General features: G+C 47.4%; 1 protein-coding gene and 1 long non-coding RNA gene across 14 annotated transcripts in view; one reads left to right on the top strand and one right to left on the bottom strand.

Moving 5' to 3' along the window:
* The window catches only part of ZNF274 (zinc finger protein 274), a 29,896-nt gene extending 5,208 nt beyond the window's left edge, over positions 1 to 24,688 (top strand). For 7 of the 9 annotated variants that reach the window (XM_042918044.1, XM_042918045.1, XM_042918046.1 and 4 more), the window contains 4 exons: positions 12,081 to 12,563; positions 21,929 to 22,029; positions 23,186 to 23,312; positions 23,787 to 24,688. In XM_042918044.1, coding sequence (XP_042773978.1) covers positions 12,081 to 12,563; positions 21,929 to 22,029; positions 23,186 to 23,312; positions 23,787 to 24,688 — 1,613 coding nt within the window. Of the gene's footprint in view, positions 1 to 9,186; positions 9,286 to 11,424; positions 11,839 to 12,080; positions 12,564 to 21,928; positions 22,030 to 23,185; positions 23,313 to 23,786 lie in introns of those variants that run through there. The other 2 variants (XM_042918050.1, XM_042918051.1) reach the window with 2 other exon arrangements.
* The window catches only part of LOC122207844, a 28,603-nt gene that overhangs the window by 1,706 nt on the left and 1,360 nt on the right, over positions 1 to 25,537 (bottom strand). Inside the window, exons 2-12 of one of the 5 annotated variants that reach the window (XR_006197039.1) lie at positions 24,682 to 24,840; positions 23,530 to 23,671; positions 16,213 to 19,670; positions 15,119 to 15,527; positions 9,204 to 10,022; positions 7,970 to 8,218; positions 7,216 to 7,269; positions 6,797 to 7,015; positions 6,235 to 6,359; positions 5,095 to 5,190; positions 3,484 to 3,722 (exon numbers count right to left, since the gene is read on the bottom strand). This is a non-coding gene — a long non-coding RNA (uncharacterized LOC122207844). The remainder of the gene's footprint in view (positions 1 to 3,483; positions 3,723 to 5,094; positions 5,191 to 6,234; positions 6,360 to 6,796; positions 7,016 to 7,215; positions 7,270 to 7,969; positions 8,219 to 9,203; positions 10,023 to 15,118; positions 15,528 to 16,212; positions 19,671 to 23,529; positions 23,672 to 24,681; positions 24,841 to 25,537) is intronic. The other 4 variants (XR_006197035.1, XR_006197036.1, XR_006197038.1 and 1 more) reach the window with 4 other exon arrangements.

Raw genomic sequence — 25,537 nt, 5'->3', positions numbered from 1 at the left:
TATTAGTGGTTTTTCTTTTCCATACTGAGTCATTCTTTTCATCCTCTTCATTGAAAACCTTTCTAACATCCATTAGCATAGGTCACTAAACTATGTCACCTGGAAGGTCCCCAGCAACACAAGCACTTTGTATCCACCCATCATGGTGTCTTTTCCCCCTGGCTGTTCCCTGTGATCTAGCCTCCCAAAGTCCCTTCCTGTCTTGTGGCTCTGATTGTGGCAGGTCTGTGTTTCATCCTCCCTGAAGCTCAAATCCCGTGTCCTGTGTTGGCAGACCTTCCAGCCTTGTACTTCTGGATGATCCAGTAGTTCCCTGAATCTAGTTGCCATGAGGGATTTGGGGCACCTGTGGTTCTGTACGTCTCAGGGAGAGCTGGCTTGACGGGTGCCAGGAGATTCTGAGGTGATAACCCAGAGTGAGAGACCATGTCCAGAGAGGCTTATAAGGACATTTTATTACAGACTAGGCCTCAGGTGCCTGACTCCTCTCTGCTCTGTCACAATGAGTTCTTTACATGTTGTTTTCCCTCCACTGCCTCCCCTTTTACACCTCACAAATACTTGTGGAACTCCTCTTGTGTTCCATATAGTATACTAAACACTTTGGTAGTAAACCAAAGACCTAAAGTAATCCCTGATACTGTGGACTTCGTAGTCTAATAGATTATGACCTCTACAAACAAGCTCCCCAGATATAACTCTGTAAAGATGAGTAGTGGTTAAATACTGAGAAGGGAAAGAGTGTAAAGTGGGGGCAATGAATAATTACACTAGAGGAGGTATTTTGAGGGGCACTGCAGGGGTGAGCTTTAAGCCAATCCCCAAAGTGAAAGAATTCTACACACCTATAAGAGTGGTGGTGAAGAGAGCTTCCAAGCACAGAAACAGCATTTGGGGTGACCATGAAAATGGAATAAGCTTGGCACATTCAGGGAACATGGAGTCACCCAGTGGGCTGGTAGGAGGTAACTGAGGTATACTGACAGGCAGGTTAGGTTTGGCAGAACACACAGGGCCTTCACTGTGAAGGTAGTTTGGTTTTTATCAGGCAGATGTGTGGTACAGCTTTTCAAGCTCACTGCAGGTGCTTAGGAAAAAAGAACTTAATAGGACGCAGATGGAAGTAAGGCAGGTTACCGTGGTAGTACTACCTAAGGAAGAAGTGAGGTCACCTGGCCTGAGAGTAGCAGAGGGTTTGGGGAGAAGCTGGCATCGGCTTCTCCCCATTCATAGTGGATTCATTGGGGCCAGGTGAGTAATGGCCAAAGGAAAGGAAGCTGCCAAGAATCTCTCGTAGGTGAAGGCTTCAGGGATTTCCTGTGAGTATTCTTTGTAATGTATGCATTTACCATATATGTTCTTTTTCTATATATCAACATCCAACTTTAAAAGAAGAAAAAAGGAGAAAAATTACTACTCCTGAATTTTTGGTTTTAATCAATAATACGAGGAAATCTGGCAAAGGCAAAAACTTTTGAAGGGTAGAAATAGAGGTTTTGGTTTTATTTTTGTAATGTTTATTTCTGAGAGAGAGTGAGTGAGCACATGCACACAAGCGGGAGGGGCAGAGAGAGGGAGGAACAGAGGATCCAAAGCAGGCTTTGCTGACAGCAGAGAGCCCCATAAGAGGCTTGAACTCACAAATTGCAAGATCATGACCTGAGCCGAAGTCAGACCTTAACTGAGCCACCCAGGCACCCCTGGTTTTACTTTTTATGTTGAAATAATTTTTTATAGATAGTTTACATGGAACTCCCTAATAGCTTTCACCTAGATTCAAGAGTTTGTGGAATTGTCACATGTCTTGACTGGTTCTGTTAAATAAGTATGAATGAGAAGGGACTGAGAGACATCCAAGTACAGGTTTGTGAAGCCAGCTGAGTGCACCTCTCTGGACTCGAGAAGGAGGTCCCAGCAGTGCATAAAGACTTGGGAATCCTAGATGTTTGGAATAGCGTGTTCTATTTACCACTGGATGAGACAACCATCTCTAGCAGTGGTCTGTCTCCCATCACTAGTGTAGCTGTGCCTTTCCCTAACTCAAGGGACTGAGTTTAAGTTGAAAGCTCAGCCTTTCTGAGGCAACTCATTTTGTATGGCTATCCAGCTGTCCCTGATAGCAAAAATGGCAGCACAGACATTGGTGGAAGCAGAAGGGAAACTTAGTAATAAGTGCTTAAGACAGAGGGCATTTGTTTTTAATGTTTTTTTGTTTTAAATTAAAAAAAAAAATTTTTTTTTATTTTTGAGACAGAGAGAGATGGAGCATGAGCAGGGGAGGGGCAGAGAGAGAGTGAGACACAGAATCTGAAGCAGGCTCCAGACTCTGAGCTGTCAGCACAGAGCCCAACGCGGGGCTCGAACTCACGAACCACCAGATCATGACCTGAGCTGAAGTCGGATGCTCAACCCATTGAGCCACCCAGGCGCCCCAGGGCATTTGTTTTTAAGAAGGCACTGATTTGGGAAGATGCTGTGAAGATCAGGAATACGGACGATATTTGATGGCACTCAAACCTTTAGCCACTGCTCAGTGTCCTTTCAAGGAAGTATTGCCATTCTGTGTAGTTTGGTTAGAAAACTTGAGATCTGGGCACCTGGGTGGCTCAGTAGGTTAAACATCTGACTTTGGTTCAGGTCATGATCTCGCAGTTTGTGAGTTCGAGCCCCAGGTTGGGCTCTGTGCTAACAGCTCAAAGCCTATGGCCAGCTTCGGATTCTGTGTCTCCCCCTCTGCCCCTCCCATGCTCATGCTCTGTGTCTCTCTGTCTCTCAACAATAAATAAACATTAAAAAAAAAATTGGAAAAAAAAAAAACAAAAAAAAACTTGAGATATAATCTAGATTTAATCATTGATAAGCAATAGGGTGAAGACACTATATTGAAGATCGTGATTATAGGAAAGCCTGCAAGACATTTAACTTTTTTGACTTGGCAAGTAATGAAGCAGCAGAGATGAGCCATACAAATATGAATGTAGCAATACTCAAATCAGTGCAAACTTTAGAAAAAAATAACATCTACAAGAAGATTGTTTTTTGGAAGGAAGAGAAGAAAATCCTCTTCTAGATTTCATTCATCCCTTGTGTAGTCTGAGAGGATTCATATGGGCTATAAAGCAGACACGGGGGATGTAGAAAATCAGTTGTTTTATACAAAGGATAATCCATTCAAGAACAAGACTGAAAAAATGTGTTTAATGTGAGAAGGCCTGTTTTCATTCAGCCTTTAACTAAGGCTCACATGGGAGGAGACTAACATGCAAAGACCTTGAATGGAGGAACTAATGTGCATGAATTTTTTGACATGAGAACTCAAACAGGGTAGAAACCCCAGGAATATGATCCTAGCAGGAAAGGCTTCTGGCCTGATTCACTGTGACTTGAGAAAACTCATATTGGACCCCCCGCCCCCCCCCCCCCCAAAAAAAAAAAAAACCCAGTTGTAATGAATTTGGGAAAGTTCTTAGATCAAATAATTACCTATGAGAACTCCAAAGCCAAGGGACTATGACTGCGTGAAAAGGTTTCTTTCATGCACAGCTCTCTTACTCAGGATCATGAGAATGTAATTGGGTCTTAGGAAGGCTTCAGGAGTCACAGAACCCACTGGCAAGAAGCCCTTCAGTAGGAGTCCTCATTGTATTCAACATCAGAGGACTCCTATGAGAGCAGATCCTCAATGTAATCCGTGCAGGCAAATCATTAGCCTTAGCTCCCACCTTATTTGACAGAACAACAAAACAGAAAACTTACACTGGAGAGAACCACACTGAATAATAAAAATGAAATGTCTCATCCTATTTTTATGCCAGATAAGTCATACAGAAGGCAAGTTCTAAATAAAATTTTGATCACATGTGTATACAAATACAGAAAAAGAGGTCTTTTCCAACTTGTTCTGTTATCTGACTGAACACCTAGAACAAATATTAAACAAGAGAGCAGGTGTCTTTATTTCAGTTTCCCATATAGATCCCCAGTTGCTAAGACAATGACTCCCATCTCTAGCTCAGGAAACTGTTGAGTGAATAAATGATTGAAGAAATTGTAAAAAAACAAGAGGATGTCTTCAAAGAGGAGACTATGAAGACAAGGCCAGGCTTTGAGACAAGAGGGTAGGTAAGGGATGATAAGGAGCAATCTTGAGATATATAGTGCTATTAAGAACTCTGAAAGGCTCACATCCTAGGGAGTGAGTCAAGAGTTTAGAATCTTGAGTGACTATCAAAACATATTTTGGCAGGAATCCAGCCTAGCAGAGTGTGGTAACACTGTGTAAACCTTTATTCAAGAATACATTCTGTGACCCTCCACATATTTGCTCATTAGGACCCATGTAATCTTGATCCTTCTATCTGGAAACCGTTCTGCCTGGTGTCCAAATATAATACCTAGGGTAATTTCAAGACCTGAAAATGCCCTCACTATTAATTAAATAAGGAAAACAAATGAACTACACATTTGACTCAAAGTCCTAAGGAAACAGAAAAGATAAATACAACACAAATAAATGAATCAAATGGAGAAGAAAAAAAGAACCCAAGAACTAATTTTCTGGAAAGACAAAAATTCAAAACCAACTTTGATTAAACAGAATAAATCAAAGGCAAGCTAAAAACCTACATAGGGAAATAACACTACACACATATTCAGCAACACATGTAATTTTCATTATAGAACTTTATACAACAGTAACAATGCATGAGCCAGCTCCATGTACTGATATGAAAGTCTCCAAGATAAGTGTATTTCTTAAATATGTATCTTTAACACGTATAAAGATAAGCAGATGCACATAATACCCTTTTTTAGAAAATATACAAACAAGTTCAAATATGTGTGTCAGGTGGTAATCACTGAATGTAGATACTGACAGGCTGTAACAGCCTCCTGAGAAGGAAACTGCTACCTCCTTTCTGCTGTGTTACCAGTTCCTGACACAGCCTAGATGCCCAGAAATTAACAAACAACAAAATGGAAAGATTTCTGGAAAAGTGGAAGGTTGTCAAAATTGGTCCTAGGAAAAATGTTAAAATAATTTATAAAAATTTTTCAGAACAAAGTGGCCAGCTACTTATTATTATTACTGACCTGGGCAGTGAATATCTTCCAACTTCCTGTTAAAAGGCCATTTCGATGGAACACGAGCAGTTCAATGACAGGACAAGGCTGGAATGTTGACAGATTCTGCAAGGTATAATAGCATTTTTGTCACTAAAGCACAAAATGAGAAAAACATTAAAAAGGAAATATTGATAGCTCATGACAATTAACCACCTTAAACTAATCCTTTGAAATAGTTAAAATAAAAATAAGAGTTCATCAATGTGACAAATAATAATAGAGATGAATAGCCTTGGCTTACACAAGGAATACCCAATTTAACACAAAGATATTAATAGGTTTTTGAAATGGGATCTAAGAATGAATTAAATGATTAGGAATTGTTTTTTTGTTTTGTTTTGGGTTTATTTTGAGGAGGGGAGTGGCAGAGAGAGGCAGAGGAAGAATCCCAAGCAGTCTCCACCCTTGAACCCATGAACCGTGAGCTGAAATCAAGAGTCAAATGTTTACCTGACTGAGCCACCCAGGCACCCCGAAATGATTAGGAATTGTTAAGGAATAAATTATTAAGGCATTTCTATTTGAAAAAAAATTTAAGTTAGTGGGATATAAAATAAGTAGAAGCAATAACTTCGAGGGCTTAGAAAAATTTTAAGTTTATGCATTCCCTTTCTTGACTTAAGTCCTTCCATCATTCCAGCCTCTAGAGAAGTGTTGGAGCCATTATACCAGTGGAAGCAGAAATGCAAGTCTCTGACCTAGCTGGTTGGGAAAGAAGCAGGAATATAAACCAGGTGTCCTCTTACCCGGTGGCCTGCACTCCCAGCTACTGCTCAGGCTCCCAAGTGGAAGGGAACTTTGTAACAATAGCAATCCTCCCATGATAGTTTAAAGGTGGGACACAATTAAAATGCCAGTGAAATTTCCTGTAAATGACAGAAATATAGGAAAATCCAGAGAGCTAAAAAACTCAAAAGGCACTTTTTACGGCTATATTGAGCCAGTGTTTCTTGAGCGCCTGCAAAAATGCCACGAACTGTTACGGGGATGGGTCACAGTATTGAACATGGTGGTAAGGCCCCTGTCTTATGAATGGGCCTACATTCATTTCAGAGCAGCCACTAACACGTGACTGATTAAGCTTAAACAGACTAAAATGAACTTAACCAGTTTAGTTCCTTAGTCACGGCCGTCTTTCAGATGGTCATTGGTCAGCTGCAGCTAATGGCTACTATGTTGGACAGTGTAGATCTACAACATTTCCTTAAAGAGAGCTCCATTGGGCAGTGCTGCTGTAGAAAAGGTAGAAAGGTGATAATTAACGAAACAGATACTTTGAGATAGCAGTCAGTGCTGTGAAGAAAAATGAAACAATGGAATATGCTAGCGGGAGGAGGCGTGGGTGGGCAATACTAGTTGAGAACTGCTCAGGAAGACAGTTCTGAGGAGAGGACACAGAAGCTAAGAGCTGGATGAGGAAGGGGTATCAGGTGAAGATGTTGGGAAAGACTAACAGGCAGGGGTATGGCACACTCTGGCACATATGAGGAAAATTAAGATAGTGGCTATGGGAAGCATAGCCTTTGGTGTAAAGGGCATAAAAGAACAGGGCTTGGATCCCAGCTGCTATGTTCCCCAGTGTGGCTTTGGACAGGGCTCTTAGAGTCTCCCAGTATGGACTTCCATATAAGTCCATTCTCCCAGTATAAGAATAGATGCTATTGCTTACTGGGACTATGGTGTGTAAAGCCCAGGTCTTGAGGGGTCTTCATGTAACTATCCACTGCTATTCGAAGACTTTGATGTTAAGATGACCATCAGCACCTTTGGGAGATCTTCCACTGGGCCTGGCTTTAGGGTTTCTGATGCACAAGAACCAGCTGACATCCTCAGCAGTCCATGGGGGTAAACAAACTTCAAAGGCAACGCCATGGAGGGCCCAACAGAGCTGAAGAGTGATGGGGAGAGGAGGAGAAAAGGTGTAAAGCTGGGGGCATTCTGGACAAGGAGAAAAAGGAACAAGGGGAGTGTACACAGGGATGAGAGGAGCTGAGGTGAGCGTTCCTCCTGACCCTGCCCCCAACAAGATCTTGAAAGGTCATTGTTATTAGTTATTATTCTATTTGTGGACTGGTAGCCCTAGTGTACCTGGTTAGTCAGCGTTCACTGTGGAACTCTAAGCACTGAGGGAGATGGCTTACCCTGGAAGGGAAGAAGCAGAAAGGGAAGTGAACTGTAAGAGGAGGAAGAAAAACATCCTCCATCATCCTTTCCTACATGCTATTCCTGGCTTTATGTAACCTAATCACTTAGAAAGAGGAAACTAAGGCCCAGAAGGATTAAGCCCCTTTCCCAGAGGCTGGGTGAGTTTGTATAACAACCCACTAAATAGATAGTTGCAAGTGAGGGGACTAAATTGCTAAAATTCTACACATACACACACCACCGGTCATTCAGGTGGTGGATTGAAAACCAGTACTTGGCGAGTGCCTGGGTGGTTCAGTTGGTTGAGTCCCACTCTTAATTTCAGCTGGGGTCATGATCGGACTGTTCTGTGAGTTCCAGCCCCGCATTGGGGGATCAGAGCTTGCCTGGGATTCTTTGTCTCCCTCTCTCTACCCTTCCCCTGCTCAAGCTCGCTCTTTCTCTCTCAAAATAAATAAATATTTTAAAAAAGAAAAGAAAGCCAGTACTTGGAGCTGCAGTTGATAGAGATTATTTTGTGCAACCCCACACAGATGAGTGGGTCAGTCAGCCCGAACTATGTGCCAGTGAGTTGAAGATCCAGTTTCAACTCTGCCAGCTGTAAACTTTTCTCTGTGTACATTTTCACTTCACAGAGTACATTTTCTCTGTGAAGTGAGGTGAATACTTTCCTGACAGAGAGCACAGGAAGGGTTACCTTAGCGGCCTTGGGGGATGGTCCAGAGGACTGCAGTGACTAGAATGACACTTAACCACCAGCTTGCAGGTTGTGGCCCATCTCATTGACCACATAGCACCCAGGAGGAGCTTTACAATAACCCTGCGGAATATATGTTGTCCTGAATGGCTGCTACTGCAGGGAGAGCCAGGCTGCAGATCCACTGAGATCCCAGCACCACAAGGATGGGCAGAGTTCTCCATATCCACACCTAGACAGGCTCTGAAACTTAAAATGGTTAAGAGTTAACATTTTAATGAGCATTCAATTCAAGATTTTGAGAAATTGCCCTAGTGTCCCCCAGAGATAGGAGGAACAAAACACATGATCCAAGACTAAAGGAGAAATAAAATTAGAAATGGAGAGTGGATGGGAGTAGAATGAAAAGAACCTACAGTTAATTTTCTTGAGGGATAAAGTACTAAATAATCCGCGTGATTAACCAAGGAGTAAAAAACGAAAGTTTTAGAAATTAGAAAGTTGTGAAGCATTGTGGAGAATGAAGATTTCAAGTGTCATGCATGATTATTACTCAAAATGGTGCCTGTGGCCCAGCAAGGAGCGGCCAGGGAGCGCTACCCGCCCCCGCTGCTTCCTAATATCCCTTAACTGGGGCACTTTTCAAGCCCAGCCCTGCTGGGGATCCGGGAAATTGTCATCCTTGGCTTCCTGAGTTATTCTCAGGGCAATTTGAAGCTCTGAGAACGCTAACTGGAAGTGGGGAAATGAATTTTGCTTTTAAATCAACAATCTGGAGGGGAAAATGAACCCCCAGAAATCCTAGGGAACAGGAAGGTAATTAAATCCTGAAGACAAGGATAAATATAAATGAGTTGGGAAAGGCAAGCCCCCAAATAAAATTAATAGAAAAGTTTGTTTAGGGGAGGAGGTCAGAAATAGGAGATCAACGTAGTTATTTTTATCAAGGAAAAAAAATCCCTTGGACTAGGATTTTAATTCTAGGACTCTTGATCTTGTGGTGAATTCGAGCCCCACATTGGGTGGGGATTACTTAAAAAGTCTTTTAATAAAAATATGCTAAAAAAACAAAACAAAACAAAAAAAAAAACCTAGGAAAGGAGTGACTGGCGATGGCCGAGATTAAAAGCGCGGCCCAGGACGTGTTTTGCAACCCCAAGCGCCCAAGGCCCGTTCGGGGCAGCGGGCCCGGCCCCACCCATCGCTGGTGACTCCTGACCTCGAGCTGACTCACTTCTCGAAGAGCGTGCCAGCAATTTCCAACACCGGTTAGATCTGTGAAACCAGTAAACCGAGGAAACCATAGACGAGCCAAGGTCTGTAATCCGGAAATGTGGAGGGGGAGGAAAAAAAAAAAAAAAGCATCCTACGCAAACGGGGAGGAATGTACAATCGGGGATCCGAAAATGGATAAGGAATGCGGGCGCTCGCTCCCTTAGGGGGAAGCGACCGCGATCCTCCGCCCTGCGCCTGCCCGAAGGGTGAAAACTGGCAGACCGGGAAGGTGTATATGGAAGTTCCAGCTGCGCCGGCGCCGCCCCAGGGTGCGTCAGCCGTCGCGAAGAGGGGCGGGGGAGGGAACGAGAGTGCAGGAGGCCGAGAGCCCAGCAACTCGCCAAGGGGCGGCCGTCCGATCTGGGCCTGGGTCGCACCCACAGCTTCAACATGGCCGCTCCGGAAGTGTGCACCGCGAAGGGCCCTGGGAGTTGTAGTGGCCCGGCACCAGGCTCGTGATGCACGTCCGGACCGGGGGATCGGGGCGTGGCTATGGGGACGTGGGCGGTGTCGTCCCGTTTACCCGGTGGGAGGGGGACTGAGGCTTCAGCTTCCCGAACGCGGGCCGCAGTGTACCTGTGGCTGCGGCCTCCGCCAGCGCCACCCTCCCGGACGCCGCGGTGCTGGAAGGCCGGCCGGGCCGCTGCTTAACAGTGCGGGTGGCGCGCAGGGAGCCGCTGCTCTTCGGGTCTTCCCGAGTTTGTGTGTTTAAACAACACGGGTGCGGTCACTTCACACTTCCTGCTGCGCTCTTTTACTTCACGTGACGGGAGCTTTCCTCCGTTGTAATGATCACACTAAAACCAGCGTAATTTTTAATGCTTACCTGGGAATCTTTCAGTTTTCTTGAGCGGTGCTTTAGCACTACCTGTGTTTTCCAGTTCTGCTCCGTCCTACACCCCTGCTCAGGAAACGTGTGTTGTGGGAAAAAGACCACCCAAATGAGGACATGCGGAGGCCATCTACTCAGGCCACTGTAGCAGGTCGTCTGCCACCACACCTAGTGTTTAGTTGAGACTGGCAGGGAGGCAGGCGTGGGAAAATTTATAGCGGAAAAAAGGAAGGTTCTGACTGGAGGTTATTGACTTGGGGGTGAAAGAAAAAAAACTGGCGGTCAAACAAGTCCTGAGGTTGCGGGGTCAGGGTTCTATTGTCGTATGCTGTCTGGCCTTTGTGTCCAAATACTCTTCTCTTGGTGTCTCTACAGTGGTCTTCCTGTCCAGATAGTTCCCTGAACACGATTAACCAGCTCAAAGTCCCCGAGCATTGATTGCCCTGGCATTCGTTGCTAAGGCTTTGAGTTCATGCTGGAAGTTCCTTTGCAGGTAGAGTTGTGCTAATCAGGTATATTCAAAACAGCAAGTGTGAGCGGGCACATTTGCTCTTGACATCAGCCGGACCATTTCTGTTTTTATAAACAAACAAGCCTAATTGGAAGTAAGCCATAATCCGTGATTTACATTTTTTCTATTTACTTTTTAAAAAATGTTTATTAATTTACTTTTGAGAGAGAGATGGAGTGCAGGAGCACAAGCCAGGGAGGGGCAGAGAGAGGGGCAGACACAGAATTGCGTCTCACAGAATTGTGAGACTGTGACCTGAGGCGGTTAGATGTTTAACCGACTGAGCCACCCTGGTGCCTCTCTATTGACAGTTTTAAAGCTTTCAAGTCATTTAGAGTTAGCATTTCTCCTTAGAGTTGTACAGTGCTTTCTTATTTCCTTTGGTTTGTGTGCCCTCCTTAGCATTTCAGGGACGTGCTGGAGTTGTGTTCTTGTGAGTTCTGTGCCAAGACACAGGGCTTCAGACTTTCCTGTCTTCTTGGCTCCCATGGAGGCAGGATCAGGTTCTACTCCCTGTACATAGCTGTGGGCCTATAGAGCATCACAGGTTTCTTCTTAAGCCTCCTTGCCTCTTGCTTTCCCACCCCCCTCCCATATTGAGGTGTAATTTACATACCTTAAAGTTCACCCTTTGAGAGTGTACAGTTCAGTGGTTTTTACTATAATTCACAAGGTTGTGTAGCTATCACTACAGTCTAATTTCAGAACGTCTTTATCATCTCCCTGAAAAAGCTTCATTTTTATTAGCCAACACCCCCTAATTGCCTGAATTCCTTATCTCTTGGAAACCACGAATCTACTTTGTCTCAGTATATTCGTCTATTTTGGACATTTCGTATAAATGGAATCTTAAAATTAGCCTTTGGTGTCTGGCTGCTTCCATTCAGCATAATGTTGTCAAGGCTTAGCACGTATCACTACTTCATTCCTTTCTATGGCCAAATAATATTCCAATTTGTGGATAGACCATATTTTGTTTATTCTTCCTTTGATTGACATTTGTTTTTCTTTTTGGCTGTTAAGAATGCTGCTGTGAAAGTTCCTGTACAAGTTTTTGTATTGACATATATTTTCATTTCTCTTGGATGTATACCTAGGAGAATTCCTGGGTTATAATTCTGTGTTTGGCTTTTTGAGCACCTGCCAGACTGTTTTGCAAAATGATGCAGCGTTCTGTGTTCCCACCAACAGCAATTTTTCCACATCCTCGCCAATAGTTGTTACCACCCATCTTTGATAATAGCTATCCTAGTAAGTATGAAGTAGTATCTCACGATTTATTTTTTTAAGTTTTTGTTTATTTAGGTGATCTCTACACCCAACAAGGGGCTCAAACTCATGACCCCAAGATCAAGAGTCACACGCTCTTCTGACTGAGTCAGCCAGGTGCCCCTCACAGTGGTTTTGATTTACATTTCCTTGGTGGCAAATAATGTTGACCATCTTTTCATGTGCTTGTTGGCCATCTCTCTGGCTGTGCTTTTGACTTACAGAGTGTCCTGCGGCTCAGTTGGACCCTCAAGTGGATCCTCTTCCTGCTGGGAATCCCCTGATGAAGATCGAAGTCGTTGAAGTCCTCACACTGAACCAAGAGGTAGCTCGTCCCCGAAATGCCCAGATTCGGGCCCTCTATGCTGAAGACGAGGGCCTAAGCCCAGAAGTACTTGGGGAGCCCACTCAACAGCTAGGCAAGCATCCAGCTGACCCTGAGGCTGCACGCCAGAGGTTCCGGGGGTTCTGCTTCGAGGAGGTGGCGGGGCCCCGAGAGGCCCTGGCCCGGTTGCGTGAGCTGTGCCGCCAGTGGCTGCAGCCCGAGGCGCACTCCAAGGAGCAGATGCTGGAGCTGCTGGTGCTGGAACAGTTCCTGGGTGCGCTGCCCAGGAAGCTCCAGAGGTGGGTGCAGTCACAGCACCCAGAGGACTGTCAGGAGGCAGTGGCCCTGGTGGAGGATGTAACCTGGATATCTGAGGAGGAAGGTAAGTGCAGTGGAGGGGCGGAGAGGGACACTCCTGTAGACGCATCTTGGAGAATGGGGGAGGAAGAACTCAGGCTTCCTCGGAAGGGGCGGGGAAGGGTCATGCCTCTTCATCTAGGCCAAGAGCATCTACCTCCCCAACGTGTTCCTGAGTCAGAGCTTCAATGGTTCCTTGCTGAAATACCTGCCATTGCCCCTAGGTCAAGGGATCTGAGTATCCCTGGACCCATCTACCGAAATGGAAAGTCTCAGACAACACCTCACAGCTACTGAAACCCTTGGGCAGGGCCTGGGACTGCACTCTTTAACTAGCCCTCCACAGGCTTGTGATAGAAGCTAAGGGATAAAATTGTTCATTCTCATCCTTTTGGAATCCCTGCTGTGCTACAAGCCAATAGAAAACGTGATTTTAGTCACATAGGCATATTCCCAGAATGCTTTTTAAAAAAATTTTTAAAGTTTATTTATTTATGAGAAAGAGAGTGTGTGAGCAGGGGAGGCACACACAGAGAGAGAGAGAGACACAGAATCTGAAGCAGGCTCCAGGCTCCAAGCTGTCAGCACAGAGCCTGATGCGGGGCTTGAACCCATGAACCGTGAGATCATGACCTGAGCCGAAGTTGGACAGTTAACTGACTGAGCCACCCAGGCACCCCAAAACTTAATTTTTTTAAGTAATCTCCACACACAACATGAGGCTCAAATTTACAGCCCCAAGATCAAGAGTTGCATGCTCTACCAGCTGAGCCAGCCAGGCACCCCTCCCAGAGTGGGAATTGTGGATAAAGTGGTGACCAAGACAGGATTCATAGATTCATGAGCTCAACAAGCCTTAGACCCAGTAAGAATGATGGGAATTTGAGAAATGAATACGCGTTTGACAATGATGGGGTTGAGAAGAACCCAAGGGTGCTGGTGGGGCTCCTGGAGGCAAGTTGCTTGTAGCTGACACCTGGTGTGGAGTGGAACTAAGAAGGGGGCAGGAAGGATGTGCTGAGCAGGAGAGCATTGCCTGTGAAGGCCCAAAGTGGGAGCAATGACAGTATATTCAAAAATCCGAGGGGCACCTGGGTGGCTCAGGCGGTTAAGCGGCCGACTTCGGCTCAGGTCATGATCTCGCGGTCCGTGGGTTCGAGCCCCGCGTCAGGCTCTGTGCTGAAAGCTCAGAGCCTGGAGCCTGTTTCAGATTCTGTGTCTCCCTCTCTCTGACCCTCCCCCATTCATGCTCTGTCTCTGTCTCAAAAATAAATAAATGTAAAAAAAAAAAAAATTAAAAAAAAAAAAAAATCCGAGAGAAATTGGGTGGGTCTATGGTAGAAGGGAGCAGGGGACAGGGCTGGCAGGGCCCTTGCAGGGGTTTTCGTGTTGTCCTAAAGCAATGGGAAGAGTTACTGTAAAGCAGTGGGAACCAGTCCATGAGCTCTAGGGACATGTGGTATTGTCTGACAGAGTAAACATTTTCCAGGTTGGGGGTGTTGCATCCACACGACTCCTGAAACAGAATGCTATGGGCACCAGTGACAGTCACAAGAAAGTTTACTGCAATGAGAGGCAAGGCCGACCGATCGGGACCAACACTCTTGATAAGAGTGCGGCCTCGAACAGCTGGGGTACTGAGTTTTTATGGCCGATCACATCGTTTTATCATCACCTGGGAACAGAACAGAGAAACAGTTCCCAGATGAGGTGATTATTTTAAACTTTCTGCCGCTTAGTTGCAACCAGTGGATCTCCTTGACCTTGCCTCTGATGCTCTTTTCTTTGAGCTTTTGTTTCCTTGGTTGGTGAAGACTGATTTACAAGAGTATGAAGCGTAATTTACAAGAGTAAAGCAAGGCTGTTATCTCTTGACCTTCAGTGTCAGAACAAAGCTGTTATTTTTCAAGCTAGGTGTTAGCCCTACACTACACTTTAATCCTTACATTTCTCCCTTTTCTTGTCAGTGAATCAATCCCTTGATTCATCATTAGGAACTAAGGGGATGTAGTTGGACCTAATCATCATAATTTTTATTTCACCAACTCGCCTCTTGACATACTGTACTAACCAGTTGATAATGCATGGGCTGATGGTTAACCCGAGAAGTAATAATAGCAGTGGCCCAGCTATGGTGGTGAGCAGTGATATGAGCCAGGGGGACCGAGAGAATAAATTCTGATACCAATTATTGCTGGCCTTTTCCTTCACATTCGACCTTTCTATTTGCAGGGCAACCGTATAACCCTGGTATGTTAGCCAATTTTTGTTCTTGATCCCTGTGTCCACGTCCATAGGTAACCATATAGGGGTTTTCGGGGACGGAGGAGCGAAGCCCGTTGGCTGTTTATAATTAGTAATTAAAAGTCCCCCATGAGTCCCCCACCAAGTCGCATAAACCAAACAAAAAACAAGGCACAGTGGAAGAGGTATTAGATGTTATCACCTTCCCCGTGACAGTGTCCCTGAGTTCCCGTTGGTATGGCCAAAAAGATAGGGGATGCGATTCCGTACAGTCCCCCACGCTTATCATTATACAAACCCGGACAATTATTATTAGTATGCCCGCATCAGTATTACCTTTAAAGGATCCTCTGAGTGCCTTCGGACCTTCCGTTGCTGTTCATTATCTGGTTCTGTATCAGTCTCGGGTGTTCCTGCCTTCACACAGGTTGTTTTTTTTTTAACCTGAGAGTGATGAATCCAGGTTCGGACACCATCTACCTTCACGGCTGTGGGCGTAGTCAGGATCACGGCGTGTGGTCCTTTCCAGAGCGGCTCCAGGGTTTTAAGCTCGTGCCTCTTGACCCAGACTAAATCTCCTGGTTGAAAGGGGTGGGGAAGAACAGGAGGATGAGCGAAGGCTTCTTTTAAGGCCCTGGTTATTTCCTTTCGTACATGTTGCAGGGCCACGAGTGAAGCCAGCAAGCGGTCCTGTCCCAACTGTTCCATTACGTCGCCTCCTAGCCTCGGCAGGATAGGTGGAGGTCTGCCAAATAAAATTTCATAAGGGGGAAATCCCTTGACAAATGGAGTACAACGCGCTCGCAAAAGGGCAAAAGGCAGGACGTCAACCCAATTTTCGCCCGTCTCAAGGGACAATTTGGTTAAGGTCTCTTTTAGGGTCCGATTCATCCTTTCTACCTGATCCGAGCTCTGAGGTCTATATGTACAATGTAATTTCCAATCTAGTCCCAATGCCCGGGCTAGACCCTGGGACACCTGCGCCATAAAGGCCGGGCCATTGTCCGATCCTATGCTCAGAGGCAGCCCAAATCTAGGAATTATTTCATTGATAATTTCTTAACTGTCGCCTGAGCCGTTTCTGATTTAGTGGGGAACGCCTTGACCCACCCGGAGAAGGTGTCTACAAAAACAAGCAGGTTATTTGTATCCGTATTTCCCTGGTTTAATTTCAGTAAAATCTACTTGCCAAAACCGGCCTGGCTCAGTTCCTCTATCTCTTTTAGCTTCTGAAACCTTCCTACTTGCACCCTGATTTACTTGGGCGCCACTTGCACACCTTTCAACCACCTCTTCGATCTCTTTTCCCAGCCCTTGCGCCCTGAACTTCTTCCGCACTAATTCCGCCATCTTCGTTTTTCCCAGATGAGTCCCTTGGTGGAGCTGACCCACCATGCGCTGCCTGAGTGCCGCGGGTAAGAGGATCTTACCTTCAGGATCCTGAGACCACTTTTGTCCCGGCGTCACACTTCCCCCTTTTCTTGAAACCCACTCCAAATCTTTAGGAGTGTAACTGGGCTCCCTCGGTCAAGATCAGTAGCTCCAAGGCACTTTTACTTTTAGTTGGGGCAGCTTCTCGGGCTGCTGCATCAGCCAGGCGGTTTCCGACTGCTTCTAGGGAGTCGCCTTTCTGACGTCCCGGGCAGTGAATGATTGCCAGCCTCGCAGGTTCCCAGATGGCTGCTAGAAGATCTAAAATTTCAGCTTCAGTTTTGATGGCCTTGCCTTCCGCCGTGAGGAGACCGCGCTCTTGGTAAATGGATCCGTGTACATGCGCGGTTGCAAAAAGCATAGCGGCTGTCCATATAAATATGAGCTGGCTTGTTTCTTCCGAGTTTGAGGACTTCTGTTAGCGTGATGAGCTCTGCGTGCTGGGCTGAAGTTCCCGGGGGAAGGGTCTGTTGCCATAAAACCTCGCGGTCCGTCGTCACTGCAGCGCCCGGCGTGCCTTTGCCCTTGAAACACAAAACTACTGCCGCCTGAAAACATGCTGATATCAGGGTCCTGTAAAGGAACGTCCATAAGATCGGAGCAGAGGGACGAGATCGTCGCCAAGGTTTCTGGGCAGGAGTGCAGAGGGGGACCTTGTCCTTCGGGCAGCAGAGTGGCTGGGTTTAAGGCTGTGGGGGCACAAAAACGTATTCAGGTCTGGTCGAGTAGCAACGCTTGATATTGGGTAATCCGAGCATTTGACAGCCGTCGCTCTGGGGGAGCCCGCAGTAAAGCCTCCACTTCGTGGGGCCCGGTGACAGACAGTGCCTGCCTCAAAGTTAGTTTGTCTGCGTCTTCAACTAAGAGCGCGGTGGCGGCAATTTGTCGAACGCGTGGGGGCCACCCGGAAGCAACTGGGTCCAGCCGCTTGGATAAATAGGCCACCGGTCGGCGCCAAGGTCCCAGGCTCCGAGTCAGAACTCCCTCGGCTACCCCCCCCCCCCCTTTTCGGCTACAAACAAACGGAATGGCTTGGTGGGATCTGGCAGGGCCGAGGCCGGTGGGGTCACGAGAGCCTCTCGTAAGGCTTGGAAGGCTTTAGTTTGAGTCTCCCCCCACGTGAAGGACTGCGGAGACCCCTTGAGAGTGGCGTACGAAGGGGCTGCCAGTTCAGCAAAACCAGGTATCCATACTCTGCAGTAGCCTGCTGCCCCCAGAACTCGCGAACTTGTTTGCGAGTTTTAGGCTGAGGAATATCGAGTATAGCCCGAATTCTTTGTTCACCGAGATAGCACTTACCTTTTTAAGGTTGTAACTTAAATAGGTCACCGCAGTACGACAGATCTGCGCTTTTCTGGCTGACACTCGGTACCCCAGTTTTTGCAAAAGACTCAAGGGTTCTCTGGTGGCACTCAGGCATTCTAAATGAGAGGGGGCCGCCAACAAGATATCCTCAACATATTGCAATAGGGCTACCTGCGGGTTGGAGATTCGAAATGGCTCTAAATCCTGGTGCAGGGCGTCATTAAAAAGAGGAGAATTTTTAAATCTTTGGGGGAGTTGCGTCCAGGTGAGCTGTCCCTTTTCAGGATCAGTCCATTCAAATACAAATAGTGGCTGGCTTTGTGGGGCCAGCGGGATGGCAAAGAAGGCATCTTTTAAGTCCAGAACTGTATAATACACCTGAGAAGGGGGAAGCAAACTAAGGAGAGTATAAGGGTTGGGTACAGTGGGATGAATGTCCATTTACAAGTCTGGGGCTGCCTGTAAGACGAAGGCCAAATTTAATGCTCTTCTATTTTTAGGTGCCTCAGGGTCTACAGGGGTAAAGGTGCGGTACACCTCCGTGAGCCTTTCTAAGAAGGCTGAGGGGCTTTCCTCGGTCCCCTGAATTACTTCTGTTACCTTAGACATGTTTGTGGGCCGGCGGGTGGCCGCTCAGAGACCTCCCAGTAGAGTCTGGTGAAATAGGGTCAATGATCGCCTACCGTGAGGAGCGTTTGGGTCCCAATTTTCAGGATGCGAGGAAGGAAAAACTTCCTTGAATCCAGCGGGATCCTCGGTGGGTTGCCCGTTTGGCCCCATCACTAATTTCCGGGCCTCGCGACGGATCTTATCCCGCTCCTCAGTGGTGAAGAGAACCTGCAAGAGCTGCTGGCAGTCATCCCAGGTTGGCTGTTGGGTCACAAATAGAGTTTCAAGAAGAGAAATTAATGCTTGGGGTTTCTCTGAGAACGAGGGGTTTTGAAGCTTCCCGTTATAAAGGTCGCTAGTGGAGAAGGGTACATAAGTCATAAAGGGTCGGACATCACCCTGCAGGGGTGCAGGGGTGGCCCTGGAAGAAGGGATAGGGCAGCGGGAGGCGGATGGAAGGGAGTCCCTGACCGGGTGTGAGACGGGCTCAGGGGAGTGTCCCGACTCGGGCTCGTCTCCAGATCTGAAGCATCTTGACCTGTATTCTTTGGGCGAGAACTATAGGGCGGTGGGTGGTAAGTTCCTTTTTTTTTACCCCCCTCCTGTGCAGGTGATAGAGGGGGCGGCCGCTTAGTCTCATCAAGATTCTTATTCTGAGCTCCAGATGGGCGACCTTTGAGTGGCAAAGCCTGTACTTTAGGGAGGCGAGGGGGAAGGGGAAGAAGTTTTAACCAATCTGGAGGGTTTTCGATGAGGGTTCTCCATGCCCCAGTGTATGGGATTTGGTCTTCGTGCCTAGAAAAGACAATATCACGAACTTTATATACCAAAGTAAGGTTAAAGGTCCCCTGTGGAGGCCATTCGACCTGAAAGCTGTTACATTCCACCTCGCAGAGAGTTCGAAGGACTGGCTTCTTAACGTGGAGGCCGAAAACTGAGGCAGCTCTCCTATACTCCTGGAAATGGGTTAGTATGAGACTCAGCGGGGTGGGGGTAGTCTGATTCTGACCGATGACAAAGATAGGCAAAACTGACAAGGACGATGACAAAGATAGGCAAAACTGACAAGGACGCACAGCCAGTCAACAGGAAGAAGACAATTAAGACGCGAAGAAAACACAAGTTCGAGATCTCAAGGCCAGTAGGCCATCGCAGCCACCTGAAAATAGGATCCTTCTTGACAAACACCAAACCTAATGGGGTCCACCGGCGTCCCGGTAGGATCCCTGACTCTGGTTCTATAGCTGCGTCAGGCAGACCCTCCTGAGTCATTCAAATGGCGCGCCCCAAGAATTCCTTACCTCTCCCAATCCCGAGCTTCCTCCCAGGGGTCGGCAGAGCAATCCGGGGAATGGGCCCTGTTTCAGACCTTTAACTTTCCCGGCCAATGCACCAAATGTTGCATCCACACGACTCCTGAAACTGAATGCTATGGACACCAGTGACAGTCACAACAAAGTTCATTGCAATGAGAGGCAAGGCCGACCGATCAGGACCAACACTCTTCATAATTTAATGGCCGATCACATCGTTTTATCATCACCTGGGAACAGAACAGAGAAACAGTTCCCAGATGAGTTAGAAACAGTTGCCAGATGAGGTGATTATTTTAGACTTTCTGCCGCTTAGTTGCAACCAGTGGATCTCCTTGACCTTGCCTCTGATGCTCTTTTCTTTGAGCTTTTGTTTCCTTAGTTGGTGAAGCCTGATTTACAAGAGTATGAAGCATAATTTACAAGAGTAAAGCAAAGCTGTTATCTCTTGACCTTCAATGTCAGAACAAAGCTGTTATTTTTTCAAGCTAGGTGTTAGCCCTACACTACAATTTAACCCTTACAGGGGGCACCCAGGTGGCTCAATTGGTTAAGCATCTGACTTGATCTCAGCTCAGGTCATGATCTCATGGTTCGTGAGTTCAAGCTCTGCATCAGGCTCTGTGCTGATGGCACAGAGCGTCCTTGGGATTTTCTCTCTTTCTCTCTGCCCCTTACCTGCTTGTGCTCTTGTGCTGTCTTTCTCTTTCAAAATAAATAAATAAACCTTAAAAAAAAAAAAAAAAAAGATTTACCAGGTTGCAGTTTGCGATGGTTGGTGGGCAAAAAACAAGGGCAAAATGAGAATCAGATTGGCCACCCAGAGCTGTTACCATGCCCACCGAGAGGTGTGGTGGCTTGGGCAAGACTGAAAGCGGTGGGGGGCTGGGATGGGAGTACGTTTGGGGGTGAGATTCCATGAAATTTGATTTGTCAGGCTGAGTTCCATGGAGCACTTGCTCACCCGAATATGTAACCTCATACAGCAAAATTGACTTTGCAGATGCAGTTTATTAAATTGAAGATTTTGAGGTGGGGAGATTATACTGTGTTATTTGGATGGGGCAGGCACGAGAGTTCAGGGCAGAGAAGACACGAGGAAGGGCTGGGAGCTAGGTATTTTAGTTGGCCTCCAGAAACTGGCAAAGGTGACAAACATATTTTCCCCTAGAGCCTCAGAAGGAAGGTAGCCCTGCCACCAGCTTGATTGTAGTGCAGTGAGGCTGGCGTCAGACCTGATGTCCATAATCATAGGAAAGCAACTTTGCTTTTAGGCACCATTGTGGCAATTTATTAGAGCAGTAATAGGAAACTGATAGAGGTACCAAGGAGACAGTTGGGAAGCCCCTAAGACAAAAGCCAGTCTGTCTTACATTTCACACCTTGGGGGTGAATAAAATCAATTCATATTATAGTGGATGGCAGGAAGAGAGGCCTTCCAGAGAACCCTGAGAATCCTACATTCATTATCAGCGAGTTAGTTGCGACTCTCAGTTGTGAATGCCAGGGGAGGAGAATTTACTGAAAAAGTCCCAGGGTGATCTAGCTTCAGGCACGGGTGGACCCAGGGGCTCCTGTAGTATTCTCAGGACTCATTCTCTCTCTGCTATCATACTTCTGCTGGCCTCCGTTAGCTTCACTCACAGGCAGGGTGTCTCCGTAGGGAGCCTCCCTGCACGGAAATGTTCTAACAAAAGCCTCTTTTGCTCTGCTTGTCTAGCTCTGTGCCCTGTATTCATCTCAGACTTAATTATTGTGGCCAGGAGGAGGTGGCAGCCTGGTGGGCCAGAATGGGTCACATCGTGTTTCCCCCTTGAGAGCAGGGTGTAATCATCCTTATGGAAGACCATGTACCAGGCAGCGATAGATGAGGAGAGTCAGGCATGAAGGAGTTGTGGTTAAGAGGGGCTGGAAGCCCAGGCAGAATGGTTTTCGAAGGTGGAGGAAACTTGATAAAATTCTCATCTAGATGGGTGTGTTATGAGAGTGGGTCCAGTCCCGGGGGTCAGAGGAAGTCCATGGAAGAAGGCAAAGAGGAAGAGGACAAGGAAGGCAAAGAGAACATACTCGGAGGCTAGAAAAGGGGTCTTTCCTTCTGAGGAACAGTGTGAGGCCAGCTGTTGAGGCAAATGGAGAGATGAGGCAGCTGTCTCAGAGGAGGGACAGGATCCGGGACAGTCCTTGGAGAGGGAGGGAGTGGGGCCAGGGGTCTCAGCAATGGGACATTGGTGCCCTACAGTCACCCTTAGGGTGATGCATCTTGAGCTAACCAGGTGTGGGGATTTGGGCACAGGCTGTGAAGAGGAGCCAGAGTGGGGACTTGAGCTGGTGGCAAGAAAGGGTGGGCACAGATGCCCTCACAGTAGTAACAGCAGATAGGATGTGTGCAATGGCCGCAGGGGTCCCAGAGAGAGACGTGGGTATCATTGCCCCAACCTGGAAGTGGCACCACATCCGGCTGATCCCCTGTGCTGGTGTCTCCCCACAGCATTACCCGCCCAGGACCCCACCTGCTCTCTTGAGACCACAGCTCCTCAGGAAGAGAAGGAGGAGAACATGACCACCTGGCCGGCAAAGGCGCCACCTGAGGTGAGTGGGGGGTGTCACCCTTTTGTTCCCTGGTCACAGTGTCCCCTATGAGGTGACCTTCCCCCTACCTCCCAGCCTCCCACAGGGCAGACCTCTCAGAGTTTCTGAGCCTGAAGGGCTGGGCTGCCTTGTTGCTGCTGTGGAGACCAAGAAAGGGCACAGGGACTGGGAGGCAAGAAATCTGGAGGAGAAGGGAGGGGCCAAGTGTTTATAGATGCTTGGGAGCCCCAGGTAGGGACATGCAGACCACATCTGAATTTGTGTTAGAACAAGAGAGCCCTTGTCCTTCAAGAATGCATACTTAGGTGTTGATGATGGAAAAAATATCTGGAATTTGCCTCAAAATATCCCAGAGCTGGGGCATAGATGAAAGCACTGGCCATGTCTTGCTGACTGTTGAGGCTCAGAGAATATGACAGAGTGATGTGTGGTATTGGTCAGGACTCTTTCTGCTGCAGATGGCTCACAACTGGTTCAACCATAGGGTGAATTTATTGGCTCTCATGTAATGAGTGGTCTGTGATAGGCTTCAGGCAAGACTGTATTCAGGGGCTTCCACGTGATGAGAGAGGAATGTGTCTCCAGTCCTGGTCTCATGGCTCTGCTTTCTCCCATTCCTTCTCAAGCAGGCTCTGCCCCTGGTGGGTAAAAAGCCCCCATAGATCCAGGAAGAGTGCCATGGGGAAGCCTCTTCCAGAGTTTTGGCCAGCTCCCCAGAAAGGACTGATCTTGGCACCGCCTCTGGCCACACCACCCTCCAGCAGCCACCATCCACAAAGGCAGGGATGGTTCCTTCACAGGCAGAGGGGCTGTTCCCAGAAGAAGGGAGTGTGCCTGGCAGGCAGGGCTGGTCTGAGGGGCAGTCTTCTGTGGGAAGTTGCACAGAAAGGATGAGCTGCACATAGGCTGGGGTACAAGGGAGGTAGTTTGCTTATGGCGTTTGTAGCTCTTAGTGAAGTAGATTCTGCCTCCGGCCTGGGCCCCAGCCTCTGGGTTTGTGATAGGGGACCCACTGGGCCTCTTATGGGCCCAAGTCAGTGTTTCTGAGCAAACTCCAAAGCAGGGGTGTCCTCAGCACAGCAGACTCTGTTGGGAGGCCCTGGTCATCTGTTCCTGTCGATGACCCTCCTGCTGATCAGACATAGTGATATTGCAGGAACCAGTGACCTTCCTCGATGTGGCTGTGGACTTCAGCAAGGAAGAGTGGGGGCTGCTGGACCCGATGCAGAGGACCGAGTACCACGACGTGATGTTAGAAACCTTTGGACACCTGGTGTCTGTGGGTAAGGCTGTGCCCGTGCTGGCCACTCCACCCTTCTGGGACTGGGAACCTCAGGGGCCCTGAGTTGGGCCCTGCACCTTCTCTGGGCCCAGTGTGAGCACTGGACATGCTGACAAGAGTTCCTTGCACCATCCATGCTTTCAACTGGTCCTCTGGACCTCAAGGGGTGGGCATTGTGTGGACAGTGGAGGATCAGGCCCAAGGAAAGACTGACTTACCGCCCACCTTGAAGGCATATGAGGAGTCAGAGAGCTGGGAGAGTGCTCCCTGTTCTTGCCCCATCCCTGACTGCCAAGCTCGGTGTTCCTCTCTTTGCTACTTCACTTCTTTCCGTAGTCTCCCCAGGTCGCGTGACGGTACCTGGAAAACAAAAACAAAAAAAACCACCCAGCTTCTGAATACTTGATGATGTCATACTGATAGTCCCCTTTGCCACTTTCTCTCTATAGTATCTGTATCTTTTGGGTTCTTTCAGGGTGGGAGACTACACTGGAAAGTAAAGAGTTAACTCCAAAGTCTGACATCCCTGAGGAAGAACCAGCCCCTGACCTAAAAATGGAAGAATTCTCAAGGGATGACACCTGGTCCTCTACCTCAAGAGACATCTTGCAGGGTGGGACCCAGGAAGTCTTGGACACAGCACTGAAGCAAGTGGAGCTCACTCAGGAAGAAACCCTCCCTCAGAAAAGCCCCCAGTCCCGGGCAAACACTGGCCTTGTCACCAGCCCTATTTCACTCCAGAAAACTCTGCCCAGGAAACGCTTGCGCAAGCGTGGCTCGCGGGTTAAGAAGGTGACGCGTGGTCCATGTGTAAAAATTCATCAGAAGGGCCACAAAGGGGAAAAAGCCAGAGAAAACAGTGGTTGTGGGAGAGCCTTCAGCCGGAGCACTCAGCAGATTACGTTCACAAGAATTCACAAAGGGAGCCAAGTTTGCCGATGCAGTGAATGTGGCAAAACGTTCCGGAATCCAAGATATTTCTCTGTACATAAAAAAATCCACACAGGAGAGAAGCCCTACGTGTGTCAGGACTGCGGGAAGGCGTTTGTTCAGAGCTCCTCCCTCACACAACATCAGAGAGTCCACACCGGAGAGAGGCCTTTCGAGTGTCACGAGTGTGGGCGGACCTTCAATGACCGCTCGGCCATCTCCCAGCACTTGCGGACTCACACCGGAGCCAAGCCCTACCAGTGTCAGGACTGTGGGAAAGCCTTCCGCCAGAGCTCCCATCTCATCCGGCACCAGAGAACGCACACGGGGGAGCGCCCCTACATGTGCAGCAAATGTGGAAAGGCCTTCACCCAGAGCTCGCACCTCATTGGGCATCAGAAGACGCACAGTGGGGTGAAATGCAAGAAGAAACAGCCTACCTCATAGCCCTCAAGCTGAGCCGGTTGAAGAGACATGGCCTTCTCAGCATGATCCTGCAATGTAACACGAACGGGCGTGGTTGGCATTTGGAACTGAATATGAAAAGCAGCACTGAGTGATGACGTTCTCAAGACCAAAGGACAACCAGGGAGACCACCCTGCACACAAGTAAATGAGAAAACTGGTGGGGAGTTGTTGCTAGTGAATATAAGTCGGAAAAACATTTAATTTTTCACTCACTTGATTTGCTGTTATAATAATTTGTTTGCTCATTTGGTCATTAAAAGTGATACTAGTGAAACCTGACCATGTTTATAATGTAAGTTTAAAAAGCCAGGTACCAAAAAGTCTGTGCACTGATATTATATTTGTGGTATTTATGCATATGGACAAGGACTAAAAGAGAACAAAGATAAATAAACTATATATTTCTGTGATAGAAATCTCTGTGGGTTTTTTTCCACCTATTAAATTTCTTTCATTAATAATTTGATACTTAAAATAAGCAGTGTTAAAACAAAGTGAAGGAGATTGTCAGACCAGTTCTAGCAGACTCTGCAAAAGGCCACAGTCCCTCTGGCCCAAGATTCCAAATGAGTTAGGATGAGTGGGTCATCCTAACCCTGATCCTCAGAGCATCATCAGGATGCAGGGAATGTTCGATTCAGGGAATGGTAATCTTAAGCAACCAACCATTGGAGGCCTAGAGGGAGGGAAACCCCCGGCAAGGGGGGGTGGGGAGCTTCCCAGGAATGTTCATGTTGGTGCCCGTGTTTCACATTTTACATGAGATGATAGATTAAAATCCTTTCTCCAGGTCACACAGCCTGTAACCTGCAACCCATCCACTCCTTG

Source organism: Panthera leo, chromosome E2, assembly GCF_018350215.1.
Source record: "Panthera leo isolate Ple1 chromosome E2, P.leo_Ple1_pat1.1, whole genome shotgun sequence".
NCBI lineage: Eukaryota > Metazoa > Chordata > Mammalia > Carnivora > Felidae > Panthera > Panthera leo.
The sequence above is the reverse complement of the archived record's forward strand: the minus strand, read 5'-3'. Positions and strand labels throughout refer to the sequence as shown.